The sequence below is a fragment of the Aquarana catesbeiana genome, linkage group LG13 (genome assembly GCF_042186555.1).
Source record: "Aquarana catesbeiana isolate 2022-GZ linkage group LG13, ASM4218655v1, whole genome shotgun sequence".
Lineage (NCBI taxonomy): Eukaryota > Metazoa > Chordata > Amphibia > Anura > Ranidae > Aquarana > Aquarana catesbeiana.
The window spans coordinates 19,321,854-19,341,682 of NC_133336.1; the positions used below are offsets into that span (position 1 = coordinate 19,321,854).

Below are 19,829 nucleotides of genomic sequence, written 5' to 3' on the forward strand. Positions count from 1 at the left end.
CTTCTTTGTTGCCTTGGCCATGTGTTTTGGGTCATTGTCATGCTAGAATACCCATCCATGACCCATTTTCAATGTCCTGGCTGAGAGAAGGAGGTTCTCACCCAAGATTTCACGGTACATGGCCCCATTCATCGTCCTTTTGATGCAGTGAAGTTGTCCTGTCCCCTTAGCAGAAGAACACCCCCAAAGCATAATGTTTCCACCTCCATGTTTGACGGTGGGGATGGTGTTCTTGGGGTCATAGGCAGCATTCCTCCTCCTCCAAACACGGCGAGTTGAGTTGATACCAAAGAGCTCGATTTTGGTCTCATCTGACCACAACACTTTCACCCAGTTCTCCTCTGAATCATTCAGATGTTCATTAGCAAACTTCAGACGGGCCTGTACATGGGCTTTCTTGATCAGGGGGACGTTGCAGGCGCTACAGGATTTCAGTCCTTCTCGGCATAGTGTGTTACCAATTGTCTTCTTGGTCTTTTAGTAATGGCAGAGGCCCGAGACTCCTCAGATGTAGCTTTGTTCGTTAATCACTTAAGAGACCCAGCATCAGACAGTCTCAGCAAGCAAAGGCTCAGAGGCTGCAGACAAGATCAGATAGGGATTCTGCAGGGGAAAGCAAAGACACGCCTGTGACCTCTGCTTAAACTCAGTGATCAAGGTTGCTATTTGGCCCATAAATTCCTGCCTGACTACAGTGAAATCCCCCCAGAATAGAGCCGAGGAGGAGCCCAAAACCTGACAGATCCAAAAAAAAACTTCAAGGATGACATAATGGGGCCACCATTGTCAGGCCCTTCAGGGGGGGCACTGCCGGTGGCAAAGGAACAGTTGGTGAAGTGTGAGCTGGAAGCACCTGAGACAGCAGGACTGTTACCCCATGGGACCTTCAAAGCTGCAGACCTTTTTCTGTACCCTTCCCCAGATCCATGCCTCCATATAATCCTGTCTCGGGGGTCTACAGACAATTCCTTAGACTTCATGGCTTGGTTTGTGCTCTGACATGCACTGTTAACTGTGGTACCTTTATATAGACAGGTGTGTGCCTTTCCAAATCATGTCCAATCCACTGAATTTATCACAGGTAGACTCCAATCAAGTTGTAGAAACATCTCAAGGATGATCAGTGGAAACAGGAGGCACCTGAGCTCAATTTTGAGTGTCATGGCAAAGGCTGTGAATACTTCTGTACATGGGATTTTTTATATTTTTATAAATTTGCAAAGATTTCAAACAAACTTCTTTCACGTTGTCATTATGGGGTATTGTTTGTAGAAGTTTGAGGAAAATAATGAATTTATTCCATTTTGGAAGAAGACTGTAACACAACAAAATGTGGAAAAAGTGAAGCGCCGTAAATACTTTCCAGATGCAGTGTACATTCAAGATGCAGAGGGCTTAGAAGTCATCTACTTGCAAAACTATCAATACACATGGATGGCTTGGTGTAAGCCTAGAAAATGTGACCCCAGGGAATTCTCTGTGGGACAAATCCTGGTAGGGAGCTCATAGTACCTCAGAGGCCGGATCTCGGCACTGGCTATCTTGTTCCAAAAAGCGCTGGCTCGCTCTTTAAGACGCTTTTTAGCAGGGAGTCTTCCCTTGCCCTCTCCTCTGTGACTACACGGTATCTGAATTTCGTTGTCTTGGCACTTCACTGACCACGGTTAGAAACGATCAATGATCTTCCCCGTGTTTCGTGTTGCCATCACCTCTGTGAGGCGAGTGTCTGAATTGGCATCCTGGGCAGGGTGGTGCTGAGGCCTAAAGCATCCTTTCTTCTGAAGGTCCATTTCAGTCTCCCACCTCAACCAAGGCATGGTTCTTCTATCCAGGACCGGCGCTACCAATATGCGAGGTAGACGCTGACCTAGAACGCATATCAGTCAGGGGCGCTGCCAGCACGGCGCCACCTGTAAACAGTGCGGTGCAACCCGCACCGAGTGCAGGCTCAGTGGAAGCGGGCTGCCTGACACAGCGATGTCCTGTACAGCCGCGGCACCCGGACGTCGTAATGTACAGGATGTTTGGTCATTGCACTGGTTTGTGATAGAACTCACTCACTATCACTGCACTCTCCGCGCCTTTACTAATACACCACCAGGTGGCAGCGCTGTGTGGAAGTAGACATAGGCGAGCCCCTCTCATGTCGCTGGTCCTCTGACGCCTCCCTGGCTGTGCTCGGTGTTCCCGGCGGCGGTGGCCAATGTTGGCAGAGACAGGCGAAAGGAGGACAGGGCAGAGCAGAAGGACACGGGGCTGTACCAGGCTACCGAGGAATGGGACAAAGTGAGCCCCCCCCCCCCCCCCTCCCTGTATAGTACATGGCAGATGGGAAACCTTCCTTCCATTCATTTCCAGCACCATCCTGGGGTGACCATGGCTGACAATGTCATAGCTGTCCGGACATGCTGGGATCTGTAGTACTGGGAGCTCTTTTCTTCACCCAGTGTACTGCTGGAACATTTCTGCGCTGATATGCGTTCTTTTTTGCGCGTTGACATGCGCTGCGTGATGTTAGGTCGCCACCTTCATCGCATAGGTTAATTGGTTTCTGTCCAAAAAAAATGGCCCTGGTATATGAATGTGAGTTGGGGACCTTGGATTGTGGGCTCCTTGAGGGTAGGGACTGATGTGAGTGAGCGATATATGTGGAGCGCTGTGTAAATTGACTGCGCTATATGGGTACCTTTAAATAAAAATAGGGATAATTGTAGACACGCACCCACACTCACTTGGGTTGAACTGGATGGACTGGTGTCTTTATTCAACCTTACTAATTATGTAACTATGCATACATGGGCAGGGCAAAGGGGTGGGGGCGGCAAAATGAAGGTTCGCCTAGGGCAGGGATGGTGAACATTGTCACCCTATTGGTTTTGGAACTACATTTCCCATGATGCTCATGCACTCTTTAGTGTAGTTGAGCATCATGGGAAATGTAGTTCCAAAACCTCTGGGGTGCCAAGGTTCGCCATCACTTGCCTAGGGTGTCAAAAATCCTTGCACCAGCACTGCTTCTATCTCTGTCTGGCTACAGTTCATCAGGATGATATCATTACACATATCCCAGTCATTACCTGGATGTAGATTGTGCTGGTTTACCATGCCGCCACGGCTTCTGTGAGAGACTGACTTTTTCGCTCCTGTGGCTCACAGACCATTATTTAGGCTTATGTTCTTGAGCAGTGGTCTCCAAACTGCGGCCTGGGGGCAAGGTGTGGCCCTTTGCTTGATTTTCTTGGCCCTTGAGCCACTATTCCTGCCATTGACACCAATCAGGCACTATTCATTCCACTGACTCTATCAATGGGGCAGTATTTCTCCCCCTAGTACCAAAGATGGGGCATTATTTACTTCCCTGTCCACAGTCCGGCCCCCCCTTAAGTCTGAAGGACAGTAAACTGGCCCTTTGTTTAAAAAGATTGGAGATCCCTGTTCTTGAGGATCAGGTCCTACCCTTTCCTGTAAAGGGACACGCTACTAGAGTATCGGGATCCACATTTCGCTGTGGTCGCTGGGCTGCTAAGTGCTTCTTGTGCTTACCAGCATTCAACACTTACGCTCCAAAAGATTTTACCCCCTTCATGACCAGGGCATTTTTCTCTATGTAGCACTGCCGTACTTTAATTGGCAATTGCGCGGTCATGCAACATTGTAGCCCCCTGCTGAGTCTGTATAAATGACAATGGTCCCAAAATAGTGTCAAAAGTGTCCGATGTGTCCGCCATAATGTCGCAGTCCTGATAAAAATCGCAGATCGCCGCCATTACTAATGAAAAAAAAAAAATACTATAAATCTATCCCCTATTTTGTAGACTCTATACATTTTGCGCAAACCAATCAATATACGCTTATTGCAATATTTTTTTTTTTTTTTACCAAAAATATGTAGAAGAATACATATCGGCCTAAACTGAGGAAAAAAATGTTTTTATATATATTTTGGGGGGATATTTATTATAGCAAAAAGTAAAAAAAAATGCATTTTTTTTTTCAAGATTGTCGCTCTTTTTTTGTTTATAGCGCAAAAAATAAAAACTGCAGAAGTGATCAAATAGCACCAAAAGAAAGCTCTATTTGTGGGGAAAAAAGGACGTCAATTTTATTTGGGTGCAACGTCGCACAACCGCGCAGTTGTCAGTTAAAGCGACGCAGTGCCGAATCGCAAAAAGTGCTCTGGTCAGGAAGGGGGTAAAACCTTCCGGGGCTGAAGCGGTTAAATCCAGCCTTTTTACTAGTGATTTAAATTAACTTGATTTAAATCATATCCACCCTGGTTTAGGCCTCATCTGATGCAAGCTTTGAAGCATAAGGTTGTTCGGATGGCTGTTTGAGCAGCAGGCGGTCCCTTGTGCTGTTGTCAGTGTGGGCCTGTTGGTGTTGCACACATCACAGCTTGACTGCTTTTTGAAGTTCCATCTGTAAAAAGGAGAAAACTCTCTGCATCCTCTTAAGACTCCAGGCAAGCACTGAATCCTGCTTTGCGGATAGAGGGTTTGGCCACCACCAGAGGGCGTGCTTTTAGTTTTAAGTTGCACCTAGCGTCCTGCTACTGACAGTGGCAGCATAAAACCCAGCCATGACAAAGTTAAGCTGTGTGCCTCAACGAACAATAGAGAAATATATGTTTTCTCAGATACAGTTGGGTTATACTGCCTGTGATCCAAATGATACTTGAAGTGCCGTTCTAAGCTGAGACAGAGATCCCCCCCCCCCCCCCCCCATTGCCTGGTGCAGTATAGCGAGCTGGCATGGTGCACCATTAAGAGGTATAAGAGGATTATCAAAGAGAAGAAAGGGTGCCGCTAGAGCTGCGTGATTCTCGATAAAATGAGAATCGCAATTTATTTTATTTTTTTGCTTAGACTAAAGATCACGATTCTGAAGAACTTTTTTATTTTAGGGATTTACAACCCCTGAACATTAGGTTATCGAACAAGATGGTAATAAAATAAGATATAATACTCTTTGCTTCAATCCAATTTCAAGAAATGTAATGAAAAATAATGTAATGTGTAAAGAAATTTAAAAAAATGACCGTTAAGTTTTATATTAGGGTCAGTAAATTATGTGTTAAAGGTGTAAAAATATTAAAGCGGAGTGCCACCCAAAAGTGGAACTTCCACTCATTTGTCTCCTCTCCCCCTCCGGTGCCACAATTGTCATCTTTCAGGGGGGAGGGTATCCTGTTCCCACTTCCATGAGTCCGGGCCGCGGCCCGTGACATCACCGCGGTACTCCCTCCTTCTGTCCCTGTCGCTGGGCCAGTAGGAGAGAGGAGTGGGGCCTCACGCATGCGCAGTAGGGTTCCCGGCATGAAGCCGTAAGGCTACACTGCCGGGTACTCTTACCCGCAATGGAGGCGGCACCACCCGGCAACTGATGGAAACATCAGCTGCGGTGCCGACATCGCTGGACTCCAGGACAGGTAAGTGTCCTATTGTTAAAAGCCAGCAGCTGCTGGCTTTTAATTTTTTTTGGGGGCGGAACACCGCTTTAATGAACAAAGCAAACAAAGAAAAAGTTCATCAATGCTTATAAAATGGAAGTAAATTAAAAAAAAATAAAAATAATTAGCAGGAAAATAATAATTAAATGGAAGAGGAGAAGGAGTTAATAAGGCTGATTAGCGTAAACTAAGGGTTAATAGGGGGTTAAACAGAAGAACAATTTTAATAAAGACCAACATACTTTTTTTTTTTTTTTTTTTTCTACTTGACAAGGTTGTTTTAAACTGGCTTCATTTGCAGACCAAAGTTCATCCCTTTTGATCTGTAAATGAATAAACAGAAGGACAGATAAGAAGATACATTGTTTCCTTTTTATCTGTCTTTCAGAGGCTGAGCAATGTTGTTGACAGCAGGGGTTCTGACAGCTTAATGAGTCAGTTGTTAAGCAACTGGCCCCCGCTGCTTAAAAAAGCAGATGGTTGCCGGCTTTTTTTATTTTCACATTTCAGCTGTCAGTGGGTGAATCCCGCTGTCAGATCAAAGAACTGAGCCTGAAAGTATCGGTTTCAGGTATCAGCATTTGCACAAGTACCGATACTCATGCAAATGTTTAGTACGTGAATCGTAGAAATGCTGGATTAAGAGGGTCGAATCAAGATCGCGATCTTTTAACGATTAATCGTGCAGCTCTTGGCGCTGCTCACCAACCCAGTGCATTAGTATATAGATGAATGTGGCCTCAGCCAGCACCGCTCCAGCCATGAGCAGGGCGAAACATGTCGGGGCTGGGACGACGCTGGCTGAGGCCACATTCATCTACATACTAATGCACTGGGTTGGTGAGCAGCACCCTTTCTTCTCTTGGGTTATACTACCTTCTACAGAAGCACTAGACAATGGCAAACGCACAAAATGTGTGTCCCGACCCAGTATAACCCCTCTTGCTACCAACATGCCTCAGCTTTAAAGTGGATGTAAACCCCATGTCATCCTTTCTAAACTACTGCCATAGGGGTTATCTATAAGGATATACATGCCTCCTGCATATATCTTTACCTGCCAAATGTCTCCCCTCTGTCTGTTATGAGACCCGAAAAACTGCAGATTTTGTGGGTGGGTCTGTTGTCTGGAGCTCGGTGGGTGGAGTCGTGATGTCAGTAGACTCCCCGCCCACCTCTACACTCCCCTTGTCAATATGCATTTTCTCCTGTGTATTTCTTACACTGAACTTCTGCTATGATCTCTAACATCCAGTGAAAAGACAGGAAAGAAACTTCAGCATGGCAAATCATGCTGAGGTGTGGAACAGCCAATCCTTGCAGAGCTGCTGAAGAAAGGAGTGGGGGAGGGAATTAAAAAATAATGCCTGTGTCTTTGGCTAGTGCACGAGATGTAAATCACCTGTCATTCACAGCAAGGGGGAGGATTTGACAAAGTTTTTCTCTGTTTGTCAAGATTTATCTCACTGAACAATAAAAGAGGATTGCTCAGAGATGGATTAACTCTGTGTGGCAAGACTGGGCTCAAATGATAGGAAATCTTATACTCTACATTATGACATAAAAAAAAAAAAAAAAAAAAAAAAAACATTTTTGGGTTTACATCCACTTTAAGGCAAAGCAATACCAAGAGCATGATCATAAACAGAGCAGGAAGAACCTGTGTCCTTCTTTGAATGCCGCATAATGAATTTTACAGCAAGTATAAAAATCCCATTATTTTATCTAATTTGTGAAAAATATGTTCTGAATTCCCTCCACAGAGGAGAAGGCCATGTACTCCGCAGAGCTGGACAAACACAGGAGACAAAACACGGAGCTACGACAGAAGGTGGAAAGGATGGAAGATAGAGTGGTGTCTCTGCAGGTAGGAGAACAAAATATTACAGCGCACACATGCAAAAAAAACATTTACCTCCTGCAAGGCTTATTTAAAACCCCTAGACATTTTCAAAAATCATTATCAAAAAATATGGGGATTTGGTCACACTATATTGCTATATGGTGCTAAAAGTGGTGTTCCGGCCGAAATTATACTTTTTAAATAAAAATACCCCTATAATACACAAGCTTAATATATTCTAGTAAAGTTAGTTTGTAAACTAAGGTCTGTTTTGTTAGTTTATAGCATTAGTTTGTTATTTTATAAACTTACAGCAGGCCGTGGCCATCTTAAGTGTGGGCAGCTGAAGCCAGACTGTATTTCTTCCTGGATCTCATCCTTGCAGATCTCGTACATGCTCAGTGCAGCACAAGCAGTGTAATAGGTTTCAGCTCAGGTTTCCATAGCAACGGCAGTGTCAGAGGAAGTTGCCGCCCCTTCCCAGAAGGCATTTCAAACAGGAAATGATGCAATGTGCCGCGGCCAGGGAGGAGGAAGTGAAAAATGAATACAGCAGATATACAGTAGGTGCTGAGAAAAAAATATCCAATTCGTTTACAGTGCACAGTTTAGTGAGGGATGCTGAAGAGTTGTAAAAGTGGGTGCAACTCCACTTTAAGCCCACTTACTGCGACAAAGTACCCCATGATTAGTGGGTCCTACACTATCCATAGACTGGGAGATCCTGCTTCTATCTTGTTTGTCTGCAGGTAGGAGGACACCCCCCCCCCCCCCAAAGTGTTAGATCAGTGTACCATATGTATGCTACATATGAATAGGGAAATACAAAAGTTCCCCAGCATACTTTCCAGCTAGTCGGCACTTACCTCTTGTTTTGAAGTTGCCTAGCTTGCAGGATGTTTGATATTCTCAATCATGCATTAAATATTCTTTGCTCTCCTAATTTGAATGATGGGTGTTCTGGGATTACTGGCACTTCCCGATGATGATCCACATGTAGAGCTAGCGGTCATTAGAACCCTATACAGACAGTCCCCGGGTTACAAACACAATAGGGGACTGTAGGTTTGTTCTTAAGTGGAATTTGTGTGTAAGTTGGAACAGTGCATTTTTAAGTGCAACTTCAGCCTGTGCAGGGATGTGGGATGTTCTGGGTGCTTCTGGGCATGCAGTTATGTTATCTGGGGCTCTTCTGGCCATGCAGTACATGTAGTACTGCAGTGTGGGATGTGTCCGGCACTGCAGGATAGGAGGTATCCAGGACCAGCATGGAGCACAAGCGGTCGGCGTTGAGGGTTGTTCGTAACTCGGGGACTGCCTATATTTACACCCCTTTATTGGTCAGACCTGGAGCATTAGAAACCTGTATATACTTCCTTCCCCAACCTCCTTACCCATCTCTTGATGGATGATAACATTTCTATCCAACATCTAGAAAGTCTACCTTATACTTGCAAAAGCAATTCTCCAAAATCTAAAAAAGTTTGGCAAGGTTTGCTTAACCGGTTCCTGCCCAGCCTATTGTACAATGACATATAAAAAAAATAAGTTTTGCGCTGTATCTGACGTAAAGTGAAGATTGTAAACACACGTGTAAAGTAAATTCATATTCATATAAAATGCAATTATTAACTATTGATTGCATATAAAAAGTGCAAACAAATGAATATGTGCAACAAAAAGTCCAAATTAAAAAGGGGAGGCTACAGATTTTCAGTCCCAATTGTTGCTATTAGAGACCACAGATGTCCACTAAAAGCGTCACCACAGCACGTGCTTCCACTACCCATAGGAGAGATTGAACACGCTTACTGATGTAAATGGACTCCAATGCTGGCAGCACTGAGTCAAACAGGCATGGGAAGCTGGATATCTCCAAGATAGTGGTCTATGGAGTAACTTTAGGGATCTGACATCATGTCATTCCAGAAGTAAATATGACCATGTCATTCTCAAGGGTTTTTTCATCAAGACCTCTCCAGAACATGATCACTAAAGTATTCCACAATGCAATGACATGGGTAAAACTCGACCTGACGTGTTTTCGTCTAATAAGACTTCATCACCAGATGATGTCCTAGATGAAACATGTTGGGTGGAGTCGATAGCAACAATTGCGACTGAACGTTTGTAGCCTCCCCCTTTTTTATTTGAACTCTGCACATATTCCTATTTTACTCCCATTTAAAAATTTGATATTTTGTGCTATTATAGCAACTCACAAGAAAACAGTAAGGAAATTATTATTTATTATTTAAGGTACTTGTATAGCGCCGTCAATTTACGCAGCACTTTACATATACATTGTACATTCACATCGGTCCCTACCCTCAATGAGCTTACAATCTAAGGTCCCCAACTCAATTCATATACTAGGGCCAATTTAGACAGAAGCCAATTAACCTACCAGCATGTCTTTGTAGTGTGGGAGGAAACCGGAGTACCCGGGGGAAACCCACACAGGCACAGGGAGAACATACAAACTCCAGGCAGGCAGTAGAAGAAAAGAAGAAGACCTGGACAGCCGCACACCGGAATGGATAAATCCGTCTTTTTATTCAAAATACAGGATCATGGGGTACACAGAACACGACTGTGGGGTGGTACAAAAACAGCTGACGCGTTTCGCACTTACACCAAGTGCTTACTCATAGCTATGAGTAAGCACTTGGCGTAAGTGCGAAATGCGTCAGTTATTTTTGTACCACCTGGGGCTCTTCTCTTCCTGGAGGTAATGAGACACAAGCACTCTGGTTTAAGCCCCTCTTTGAGGGGAGGATCCCACATCATCCAGGCAGGTATTGTCATGGTTGGGATTCGAACCAGCGACCCTTTTTACTGCTAGGCGAGAGTGCTACCCACTTACACCACTGTGCCCCCCATAATGCTCATCAATGTCCACCACTCTCAGGGCATCAAGTTTCCATTGCGTAAGGGTTGAAGGTACAGGGGCTACCCACAGAGCGGCCTCAGCTGGAATACCGAAGGAATCCGAATGCAGCAGGGGGGCAGACGTGACGTCACTTGTGATGCAGGGTGAGCATAGCGACACATTTATGGAAGTTGCTGTGTGCTATTGTGATACTCCCATGTGCATGCGCATGAGTGATGTCATTGCTGAAGAGGAGGAGCCAAAGATGGAAGTACCCAGGGCCAGCGGGAGTGGTAACAGCAACAGTGTTTTTTTGTTTTTGTGGGGTTTTTTTTCTCCTTAAGACCCCATTCACACAGGGGCAACACGACTTGCAGGTCGCTTCAGCGAGGCGACCTGCAAACGACTGCCCGGGCGACTTGCAAAATGACTTCTGTATAGAAGTCTATGCAAGTCGCCCCAAGTCGCCCCCGAAGTCGTACAGGAACCTTTTTCTAAGTCGGAGCGACTTGCGTCGCTCACCTTAGAACGGTTCCATAGCACAGAACGGGAGGCGACTTGTCAGGCGACTAGGTCGCCTGACAAGTCGTCCCTGTGTGAATGGGCTCTAATGCTTTCCCTGCATTAAAGTAAAAAAACACCCCTCTAACTGTTCTCCCCATCCCTAAAACGCCTACCTGCCATCTCTCATGATCCAGCACAGTCCCCGGCTGCAGCAGCACTGCTCTCTCCAAGTCTCACAGGAGACACTGAGAGCAGTAGGAGCGATTGGCTTTTCCTGCTGTCAGTCAAATCCTGCCAGGAGTAAGTGGGGGGGGGCGTGGCTGAGCCGTGCTGTGTGTGTCTATGGATGTATGTGACCTGGCTCAGATAGGAGCCCTCACAAATGCCGCCCCAGCACGCAGTTTGCTGAGAAGGGGGCACCTGCAAGAAAGGGGGAGCAGACAGTGCCGACGTGGGACTCAAGAAAAGGAAGTAAGCGGCAGCTCTTTGCATTATCATTGCACAGAGCAGGCAAGTACACTATAAACCGCCTCCTCCTTCTTTTTTCTTAGTGTTTTTTTTTTTTGCTAAAAAAAAAGAAAACTATTTTCACTGAATATTACACTTCTGTACTCCAAAGCTTGGTTGGCAGTTCTCATGCGTCTCATGTTTGTAACAAATTTTGATTGTAGGCCACATTTCAGCTCCACAGAGCACCATAAGTCACGTTTGTTTTGTTTCCTATCTGCTGTTCTTTCTATTTCTTTGACACGATGTGGAAAACTGAACGACTTTCAGGATTCTTCTCAATAAAAATTTTCTTGATCTAGAAAAAAAAAACAAAAAAAACGGTTTCAACATCTCAAGTGTTTTAAGCAAAGGATTTTGTTGCAAAGATCTGCCAATGTGAAGCCAAATTGCCGCCCCCCTCCTGTGTCATGTCTCTGTAATTGCTGTTGTCTGAATTCTGGAATTTTGCTCTCCTTTGTTATGCAATGCTCCTTAACCACTTAAGGACTGAGCCTCGTTTTGAGATTTGGTGTTTACTGGTTTAAAACAGTTTTTTTGCTAGAAAATTACTTAGAACCCCCAAACATTATATTTTTTTTCTAACACCCTAGAGAATAAAATGGTGGTAATTGCAATACTTTTCGTCACACCGTATTTGCGCAGCAGTCTTACAAGCGCACTTTTTTAGGAAAAAAATCACTTTTTTTAATAAAAAAATAAGACAACAGTAAAGTTAGCCCAATTTTTTTTTTCATATTGTGAAAGATAATGTTACGCCAAGTAAATTGATACCCAACATGTCACGCTTCAAAATTGCGCCCGCTCGTGGAATGGCAGCAAACTTTTACCCGACGTTTAAAAAAACTCTACAGGTTGCATGTTTTGAGTTACAGAGGAGGTCTAGTGCTAGAATTATTGCTCTCGCTCGAATGATCGCGGTGATACCTCACATGTGTGGTTTGAACACCGTTTACGTATGCAGGCGCTACTCATGTATGCGTTCGCTTCTGCACGCGAGCTCGATGGGACGTGTTAATTTTTTTTTTCTTATTTATTTTACTTTTTAGTTTTTACACTGTTCTTTAAAAAAAAAAAAAAAATGTCACTTTTATTCCTATATGTAAACATCCCTGTAATAGGAAAAAAGCATGACAGGACCTCTTAAATGTGAGATCTGGGGTCAAAAAGACATCAGATCTCATATTACACTAAAATGCAATAAAAAAAAAATAAAAAGAAATTTTGTCATTTAAAAAAAAAAAAAAGTGTCCCTTTTAAGAGCTATGGGCGGAAGTGACGTTTTGATGTCGCTTTCCCTCTGCAATGGTATGGAGACGGGTGGGGGCCATCTTCCCCTCACTCAGCTCCATACCACACATGGAGAAGGACCCGATCGCCTCCGCCGCTGCCGGCGGCTCCGGTAAGCGGCAGAGGGCATCAGAATGGGGCGGGATAAGGGGCCCCTTTCCCGCCACCAAAAAAAAAAAGATCTTGCGGCGAATACGCCGCAGAGACCACTTTTATCTGAAAGCGGACCGCCCGCTGAAAAAGAGGATACCGGGGTTATGGTAGCTAGCTGCTGCCATCACAACGGTATTCCTCTTCAAACAGCCGACGTATAACGTCTTCAGTTCCTTCTGAATATTAACAGTACATTTCCTGGTATGTGAGTGTGCCTAGGCACTCCTGTCCTGTAGCCTCATAGCTGTATATCTGAAGTGTGACATCATCAAAGGATGGGTACACATGGGCAAAAAACAGCTGGTTTGGCAGGAACCGGATGACTTTAGGCCCGTGTGTACAGTTGTCTGTTCAACAGAAGCCAATCTTACAACCGGCTTATGTCGAATGAGCATGCTGGAAAACTGGCATCCAATCTGCACTGGCAGCCAATGGCTGAGAGCCGGTGTGTTCTGATGGGGGTAGTGGTGGTGGGGGGGGGCAGTCCCCCTGTCAGAATGCAATAGCACAGCGGGGGGAGATCGCCACACTGCGACGTTGCACCCAAACAAAATTGATGTCCTTTTTTCCCACAAATAGAGCTTTCTCTTGGTGGTATTTGATCACCTCTGCGGTTTTTATTTTCTGCGCTATAAACAAAAAAAGAGCGACAATTTTGAAAAAAAAGCAATATTTTTTACTTTTTGCTATAATAAACATCCCCCAAAAAATATATTAAAAAAATAGCTTTCATTTGTTGGTATTTGATCACCTCTGGGTTTTTTATCCGCCAAAAATATATAAAAAAAAACACTATTTTTTTTTTTCTCAGTTTAGGCCGATATGTATTCTTCTTCTATATATTTTTTGGTAAAAAAAAAAAAAAATATCGCAATAAGCGTATATTGATTGGTTTGCGCAAAAGTTAGCTACAGAATAGGGGATCGTTTTATGGCATTTCTATTATTAATTTTTTTTTATATTAGTAATGGTGGCGATCTGCGATTTCTATCGTGACTGTGACATTATGGCGGACACATCGGACACTTTTGACACTATTTTGGGACCATTGTTATTTATACAGCGATCAGTGCTATAAAAATGCACCGATTACTGTGTAAATGACACTGACAGGAAAGGAAAGGGGTTAAACACTAGGGGGCGATCAAGGGGTTAAGTGTGTCCTAGGGAGTGATTCTAACTGTGGGGGGGGGGGGGGGGGGTGAGCTACCTTAGACATGACAGCGATCACTGCTTCCGATCACAGGGAGCAGTAGATCTGTCATGTCACAAACCAGAACAGGGAAATGCCTTGTCTACATAGTGACGTTTTGATGTCGCTTTCCCTGTGCAATGGTATGGAGACAGGTGGGGGCCATCTTCCCCTCACTCAGCTCCATACCACACATGGAGAAGGACCCGATCGCCTCCGCCGGCAGGGGCCCCTTTCCCGCCACCAAAAAAAAAAAAATGATCTTGCGGCGAATACGGAAATGCCTTGTCTACATGGGCATCTCCCCTTTCTGCGACTTCGTGACACGATCGCCGGGACACTAGCGGACATCAAGTCTGCAGGTCCCGCGGGCACGGCCACACAGACACTATGTAAAACTGGCATTATTTACAGATTAAAGGGGCAGCAATGGGTTCCAATGTCGCACCCCCATACGATACGCAAACACATTTATGAACATGATTAAAATGTCCTTTATATATATATATATATATATATATATATATATATATATATATATATATATATATATATATATATATATAATAAAATCTTTCTGGAAAACTGCCAGGGAAGGTACAGATTTGTGGACGATGTGTTTGCTGTGTGGGGTGGCGACATTTGAACCCTATTATTGTTTGATAAATATTTGAATTATCTTATTCCTGGTTTGAAATTCAATATGGTGTACAGTGTAACAGAAATTTCCTTCCTGGACACCACGTTGAAAACCAACCAGATGAAAATTGATAGCGATCTCTATGTTAAAAGTACAGATCGCAACCAATTGTTACATTTTGGCAGTTTTCACCCTCAGTCTGTTTTTAATTCTATTCCTAAAAGCCAACTAATGAGGGATCAGAGAATAGTTAGTGATCCGCAACGTCCTGAAGAGAGTTTAAAAGAAATGGAAACTAAACTAATCAACAGAAATTATCCTGAAGCATCAATAAAAAAGGGAACATTTAAATCTAAACAAGATTAGTACAAACAAAAAACACACGAAAAGATTACCTTTTTGTTACACAATTTCATCAGTTTTCACATATCGTGATCAATATAATTAAGAAACACTGGAATTCATTGAGGGAAAGTTTATCCCACTATAGAAGAATTCTGGAGTCTACCATTACCCTCATATAGAAAGGGTAGGATTTTGAGAGATCGATTGGTAAGATCCGATCAATTTTCCCCTCTTTTCGGCTACAAAAGTCCGACAGCCCAAACAAACTTTCGGACTTTTGGCGGACTTGCGGCAGACTTTATAATGAACCGGCTTGCCTACATATGATCACACAAAAGTCAGACGGATTCGTAGATGATGACGTACACCGGACTAAAATAAGGAAGTTTGTAGCCAATAGCTGCCCTAGCGTCGTTTTTTGTCTGTCGAACTAGCATACAGACGAGCGGATTTCTGGGTCCGGCGTAGTTACGACGTAAAGATTTGAAGCAGGTTCCAAATCTAAAGTCCGTCAGATTTTGCGGCTGGAAAAGTCCGCTGAAAGTCCGGGGAAGCCCACACACGATCGGATTGTCAGCCGGCTTTAGTCCGTCGGCATCCGTCGGACTTTTGTAGACGAAAAGTCCGACCGTGTGTACGCGACATTTATTCCCAGGACAACTTTTCTGGGACCAAAAGATTTGGGATCATTTCCACGTCTATCATGTATCCAATGTAATTCCATTGTAAAGGGAAAGAGTATATCACACCCACATAGAGGCTTTGATATTCCAATCAAGGGCCACTACACCTGCCAAACATCATATGTGATTTATGCCATAAAATGTCCGTGTGGATTATTATATATTGAAAGGTATTAATAAAAATAGGAGAGAGGGGGGGACGTGAACTAATTTTAAGAAAACGTGAGGCTCATTGGATACATTTTCTTAATACTATTACTCCAAAAGGTTTAAATACAGATTTGGATCTTTGTATGATTTATGATACATTATTTATAAAAGTATTTTATGGTATCCTTTTGAATATTTAGATTATGATGCCTTTTATATGTATATATTTTTTCTACATAATGACAATGTGATGGTTCCTTAGTGAATAATGAGATGAGTTTCTACATGGTTAACTATTTGTATTATCAGTGGTTTGAAATGATTAATGAACAAAGGAATACAATTGTACTAATGAATTAACCATAGATTGATTCTATATGTGAATTTTTTGGAAAAATGTTAAAGTGCAATGTCTGTGATCAAAATGTTAGATGTGTTCAGATCTGAGGAAGGGCGTCAGCATGTGAGCCCCAAACGGAAATCTTTTTGAACACTTTCTGAGATGTAACTTTACAAACCTTTGAACAAATAAACAAAGTTTTTAAGTGCAGCAATCCTCTGGACTCTTTGCTTATATGTATGGTCAGTGGGGAGACCAGATTGCTTTGCACTAACTGCAGACCGGGCGCAGCTTTCCTCAACCACATTGAAGATTTACAGTGGAACCTTGGTTTACGAGTAACATGGTTAACGAGCGTTCTAAAAGATGAGCAACTTTTTTTTTTTTGTTTTTAAATTCTGACTCTGTTTGCGAGTGTTGTGTCGCAAAACGAGCAGAATTCAAGCTAATGGGGTGTGCAGTACCGCATTTGACCAGAGGTGCGGGGGCGCCGGGGACACTCGGAACGGTTCGGAGCTGTTCGAAATCAATCGATAATACTGGAAAACACTCAGTTTCCGAGGCTTTCCAAGTTCAGCCGAGCTGTCCCCGAGTATTTCCGACTCTCCGACGCCTCCCCCCCCCCCCCTACCTCTGGCCACATGCAGTATTGCATGCAATAGAAGTCAATGCGGAACAAATTATCTTTGTTTCCATTTGACTTCTATGGGGAAACTCGCTTTGATATGCGAGTGCTTTGAATTACAAGAATTCTCCTGGAACGTGCCATGCAAAAAATAAACGCAGAGGTGGTCGAAACCACCACAATAAAGCTCTTTGTGGGGGAAAAAAAAGACATTAATTTCATTTTTTGCACAGCGTTGCATGACCGCACAGTTGTCAGTGCCATATCGCAAAACATGGCCTGGTCATGAAGGGGAGTAAATCTTCCAGAGGGCAAGTGGGTAATAATGGTAAAGCCAAACTCCAGGTATGGATTTTATTGCTTGGTTGCATTGGTCCAGCTTCTACCAATGTAAGTATGATATATACCATGTCTGTGGGACCTCAGTGGAAGAGGGATATCTCTGTAGTAGTTACTACTACTACTACACCGCTACTACAGTGTTCTCTGTGGTTTTCTGGGTCCTGTGCCGGGCAGCTGCCCTGCTGCATAGTAACCACAGAGGGGGATGTTTCCGAGGCATTTTTCTTAATTAAATTTCTGAATTCTTGAATTCAAAAGGTGTTCTGGTTGGATGAGGTAGAACAAGATATTGACATCACTACCTCTGCACCACCCTATAGCCCCTCCCCTCCTCCTTGGCTCATTAGGGCTCTGTGATGGTCTCTGCCCCTCTGCAGAGGGAGCTCTTGAAGTTCTGCAGTCACATGGCTGCCCAAAAATGTATAAAGTCGAGGTATTTTGCAAGCAGTTTTTAAAATTTAGCTAAGAGTGATATTACACAATCTTTGAAGTACCATAGGAATGTTTTTTTGTACTTTTGCCTTCTCATTTACTTTATTTTTTTTTTTTCGTTTTTATTAGCATTTTACAAAATGTTTGCAAAAATAATCTAGTATATCAAATACAAGATTTGGTACAAAAAAAAACATTTCTAGTTAGGCATTCCGTCTACTTGAACTTTTATAATGGACTGTACGCTGCACACAGAAATTGAAGGACAACATTTGAAATGTCCTCTTTTTCCTTTTTGTAGGAACAATTAGAAGAAGCCAACACTGCGCTAGAATCGGCGTCCCGACTTACCGAACAGCTGGACCTAAAAGAGGAGCAGATAGAGGAGCTCAAGAGACAAGGTGAGCTTAGCATGTTGTCTGTGCCGAATCGGATCAGCAAAATAGTATTACACATAAGGCATCTTAAAGTGCACTTGAGGTATACCAAGGTGGCATCTCGGGCACTAATTTTGCATATCATTTTAGTACGCTGGAAGTGTTATTGCAGCCTGGTGGATCCAGGCCTTAATGGGTCTAGGACAGGGGTGTCAGACTCCATTTCATCGCAGGCTGCAACAGCGTTATGGTTGCCTAAAGGGCCAGTTTTGTCTGTAAGACTAGATGTCCCGAGTGCCACACCATCAAAAGTCCCCCACCCTCCCTTACATCACAGTGCTTGCCTCCACCTCAACCCCCTCTCCCCCCTTACCTTGCGCTGCTGTGGGGAAGCAGAATGTGCAGAGTCTGGAGGAGGACCAGAGGAAGGCTGCAGTCAGCTGCCGGAGTCTGCAGAATGCTGAGACCAGGGGAGGCGGAGATGAGGGGTTGCTGCGGCTGTGCAGAGAGACACGGGATCTGGTGGAGGAGTACTGTCCCCCTTGTTGCTGCTGACTGCTGAGTCAAGGTGGGTGGCGGAGACGAGGAGGGTGCCACAACTCCAGGAGAGGTGTGGGGGCCACATGAAATGGCCTACCCAGCCATGTTCAGCCTGTGGGCCTTGTGTTTCACACATGTGGTCTAAAAGATGTCATCCAAGCAGAGCCGCACGCAGAATGTCATCCAAGTAGTGATTCATGTAGAGATCGGCTTCAGCTAGGCTCCTCCCATGCCGCTCCCCATTGACGCGTTTCACCCTCTCAAGGGCTTAATCGTAGAGGATTATGCCTGTGGGAGGGTGAAACATGTCGGGAGGGGGGGGAGGGGCTGACATTCTGTGCTCTCTTTTGCTGGATGGCAGATATTATTGTGCCAAGCAGACAAATTTGGAGCACCAGCACCTTGTTATATTCTTGGAGGTGCCAGGTAATATGTACACGGTGGCTTGGAGCGGTACTTTTTCATGGGATCTCAAAGTTAATGGATATGAAGGAGAAGAATATTTGGAGGAGAGAATCCCCAGCAGCTGTTTTTGCCTTACGGGTAAAAGCGACAGTTGGATTTGGTTTTTGTGTATGAAATGCATCCCTTTCTTTAGTTTTGTCATTCCTACCTGGGCAGGTATGTTTAATGAAAGCTGATCTCCAGGCAATGTTCCAAGGCATATAAAAAAAAAAAAGAGATGAATTTACCGTGTATCCTCACAGGGTGACATTTGTGGATACACTAATAAAAGTATGCCAACATCCCGATATTATATGAGAAAAGCTAGGAATTGCAAAAATGGACTTCATAGGCACACATGTTAAGATAAAAGTTTAGAATTTTAATTAAATAAAGTTAAAAAAATTCATGTACAACACATAAAAGAAATCACACATCATAAAATGCTGACATAGAATGTTTGACCCTGAGGACTCGAATAACGCCTCCAATTATAGCGTTTTGATCTAGGACAGGGATATGCAATTGGTGGACCTCCAGCTGTTGCAAAACTACAAGTCCCATCATGCCTCTGCCTCTGGGTGTCATGCTTGTGGCTGTAAAAGTCTTGCTATGCCTCATGGGACTTGTAGTTCTGCAACAGTTGGAGGTCCGCTAATTGCATATCCCTGATCTAGAAACTGATAGGTATGATGAAGTATAACCAGTAGCACTATCCACAGGAGGTAAGGTGCATGGAGTGGTTGAGTCACAAGAAAATTTTCACTCTACATGCCGTTGCATGCGCGATTGCGCTTCTTCAGGAGCTTACAGATCTAATGAACATGTAAAAAACAATAGATGAGTATACACACACAAATTAAAATTCTAAACTTTTATCTTAACATGTGTGCCTATAGAGTCCTTTTTTTTTAAATTCATAGCTTTTCTCAATGTTCTAATGCAAATGGGAAGAAACAAGGAACATCACTTGAAGGACTCCTCAAGGGTGCTTGGCCACGGCTCGCCTGCCATACAAACTGCAAAAAGGAAGAAACGGCTGCACTCCAAGATGATGAATAGGAGTGCTTTATTGATCCATCCAAGTGACACACCACAGAA

At 43.8% G+C, this 19,829-nt stretch overlaps 1 protein-coding gene across 1 annotated transcript in view; it reads left to right on the plus strand.

Moving 5' to 3' along the window:
• The window catches only part of TRIP11 (thyroid hormone receptor interactor 11), a 105,688-nt gene that overhangs the window by 43,893 nt on the left and 41,966 nt on the right, over positions 1 to 19,829 (plus strand). The window contains exons 14-15 of the mRNA XM_073609680.1: positions 7,213 to 7,316; positions 17,669 to 17,768. Of these exons, the coding sequence (XP_073465781.1) occupies positions 7,213 to 7,316; positions 17,669 to 17,768 (204 nt within the window). The remainder of the gene's footprint in view (positions 1 to 7,212; positions 7,317 to 17,668; positions 17,769 to 19,829) is intronic.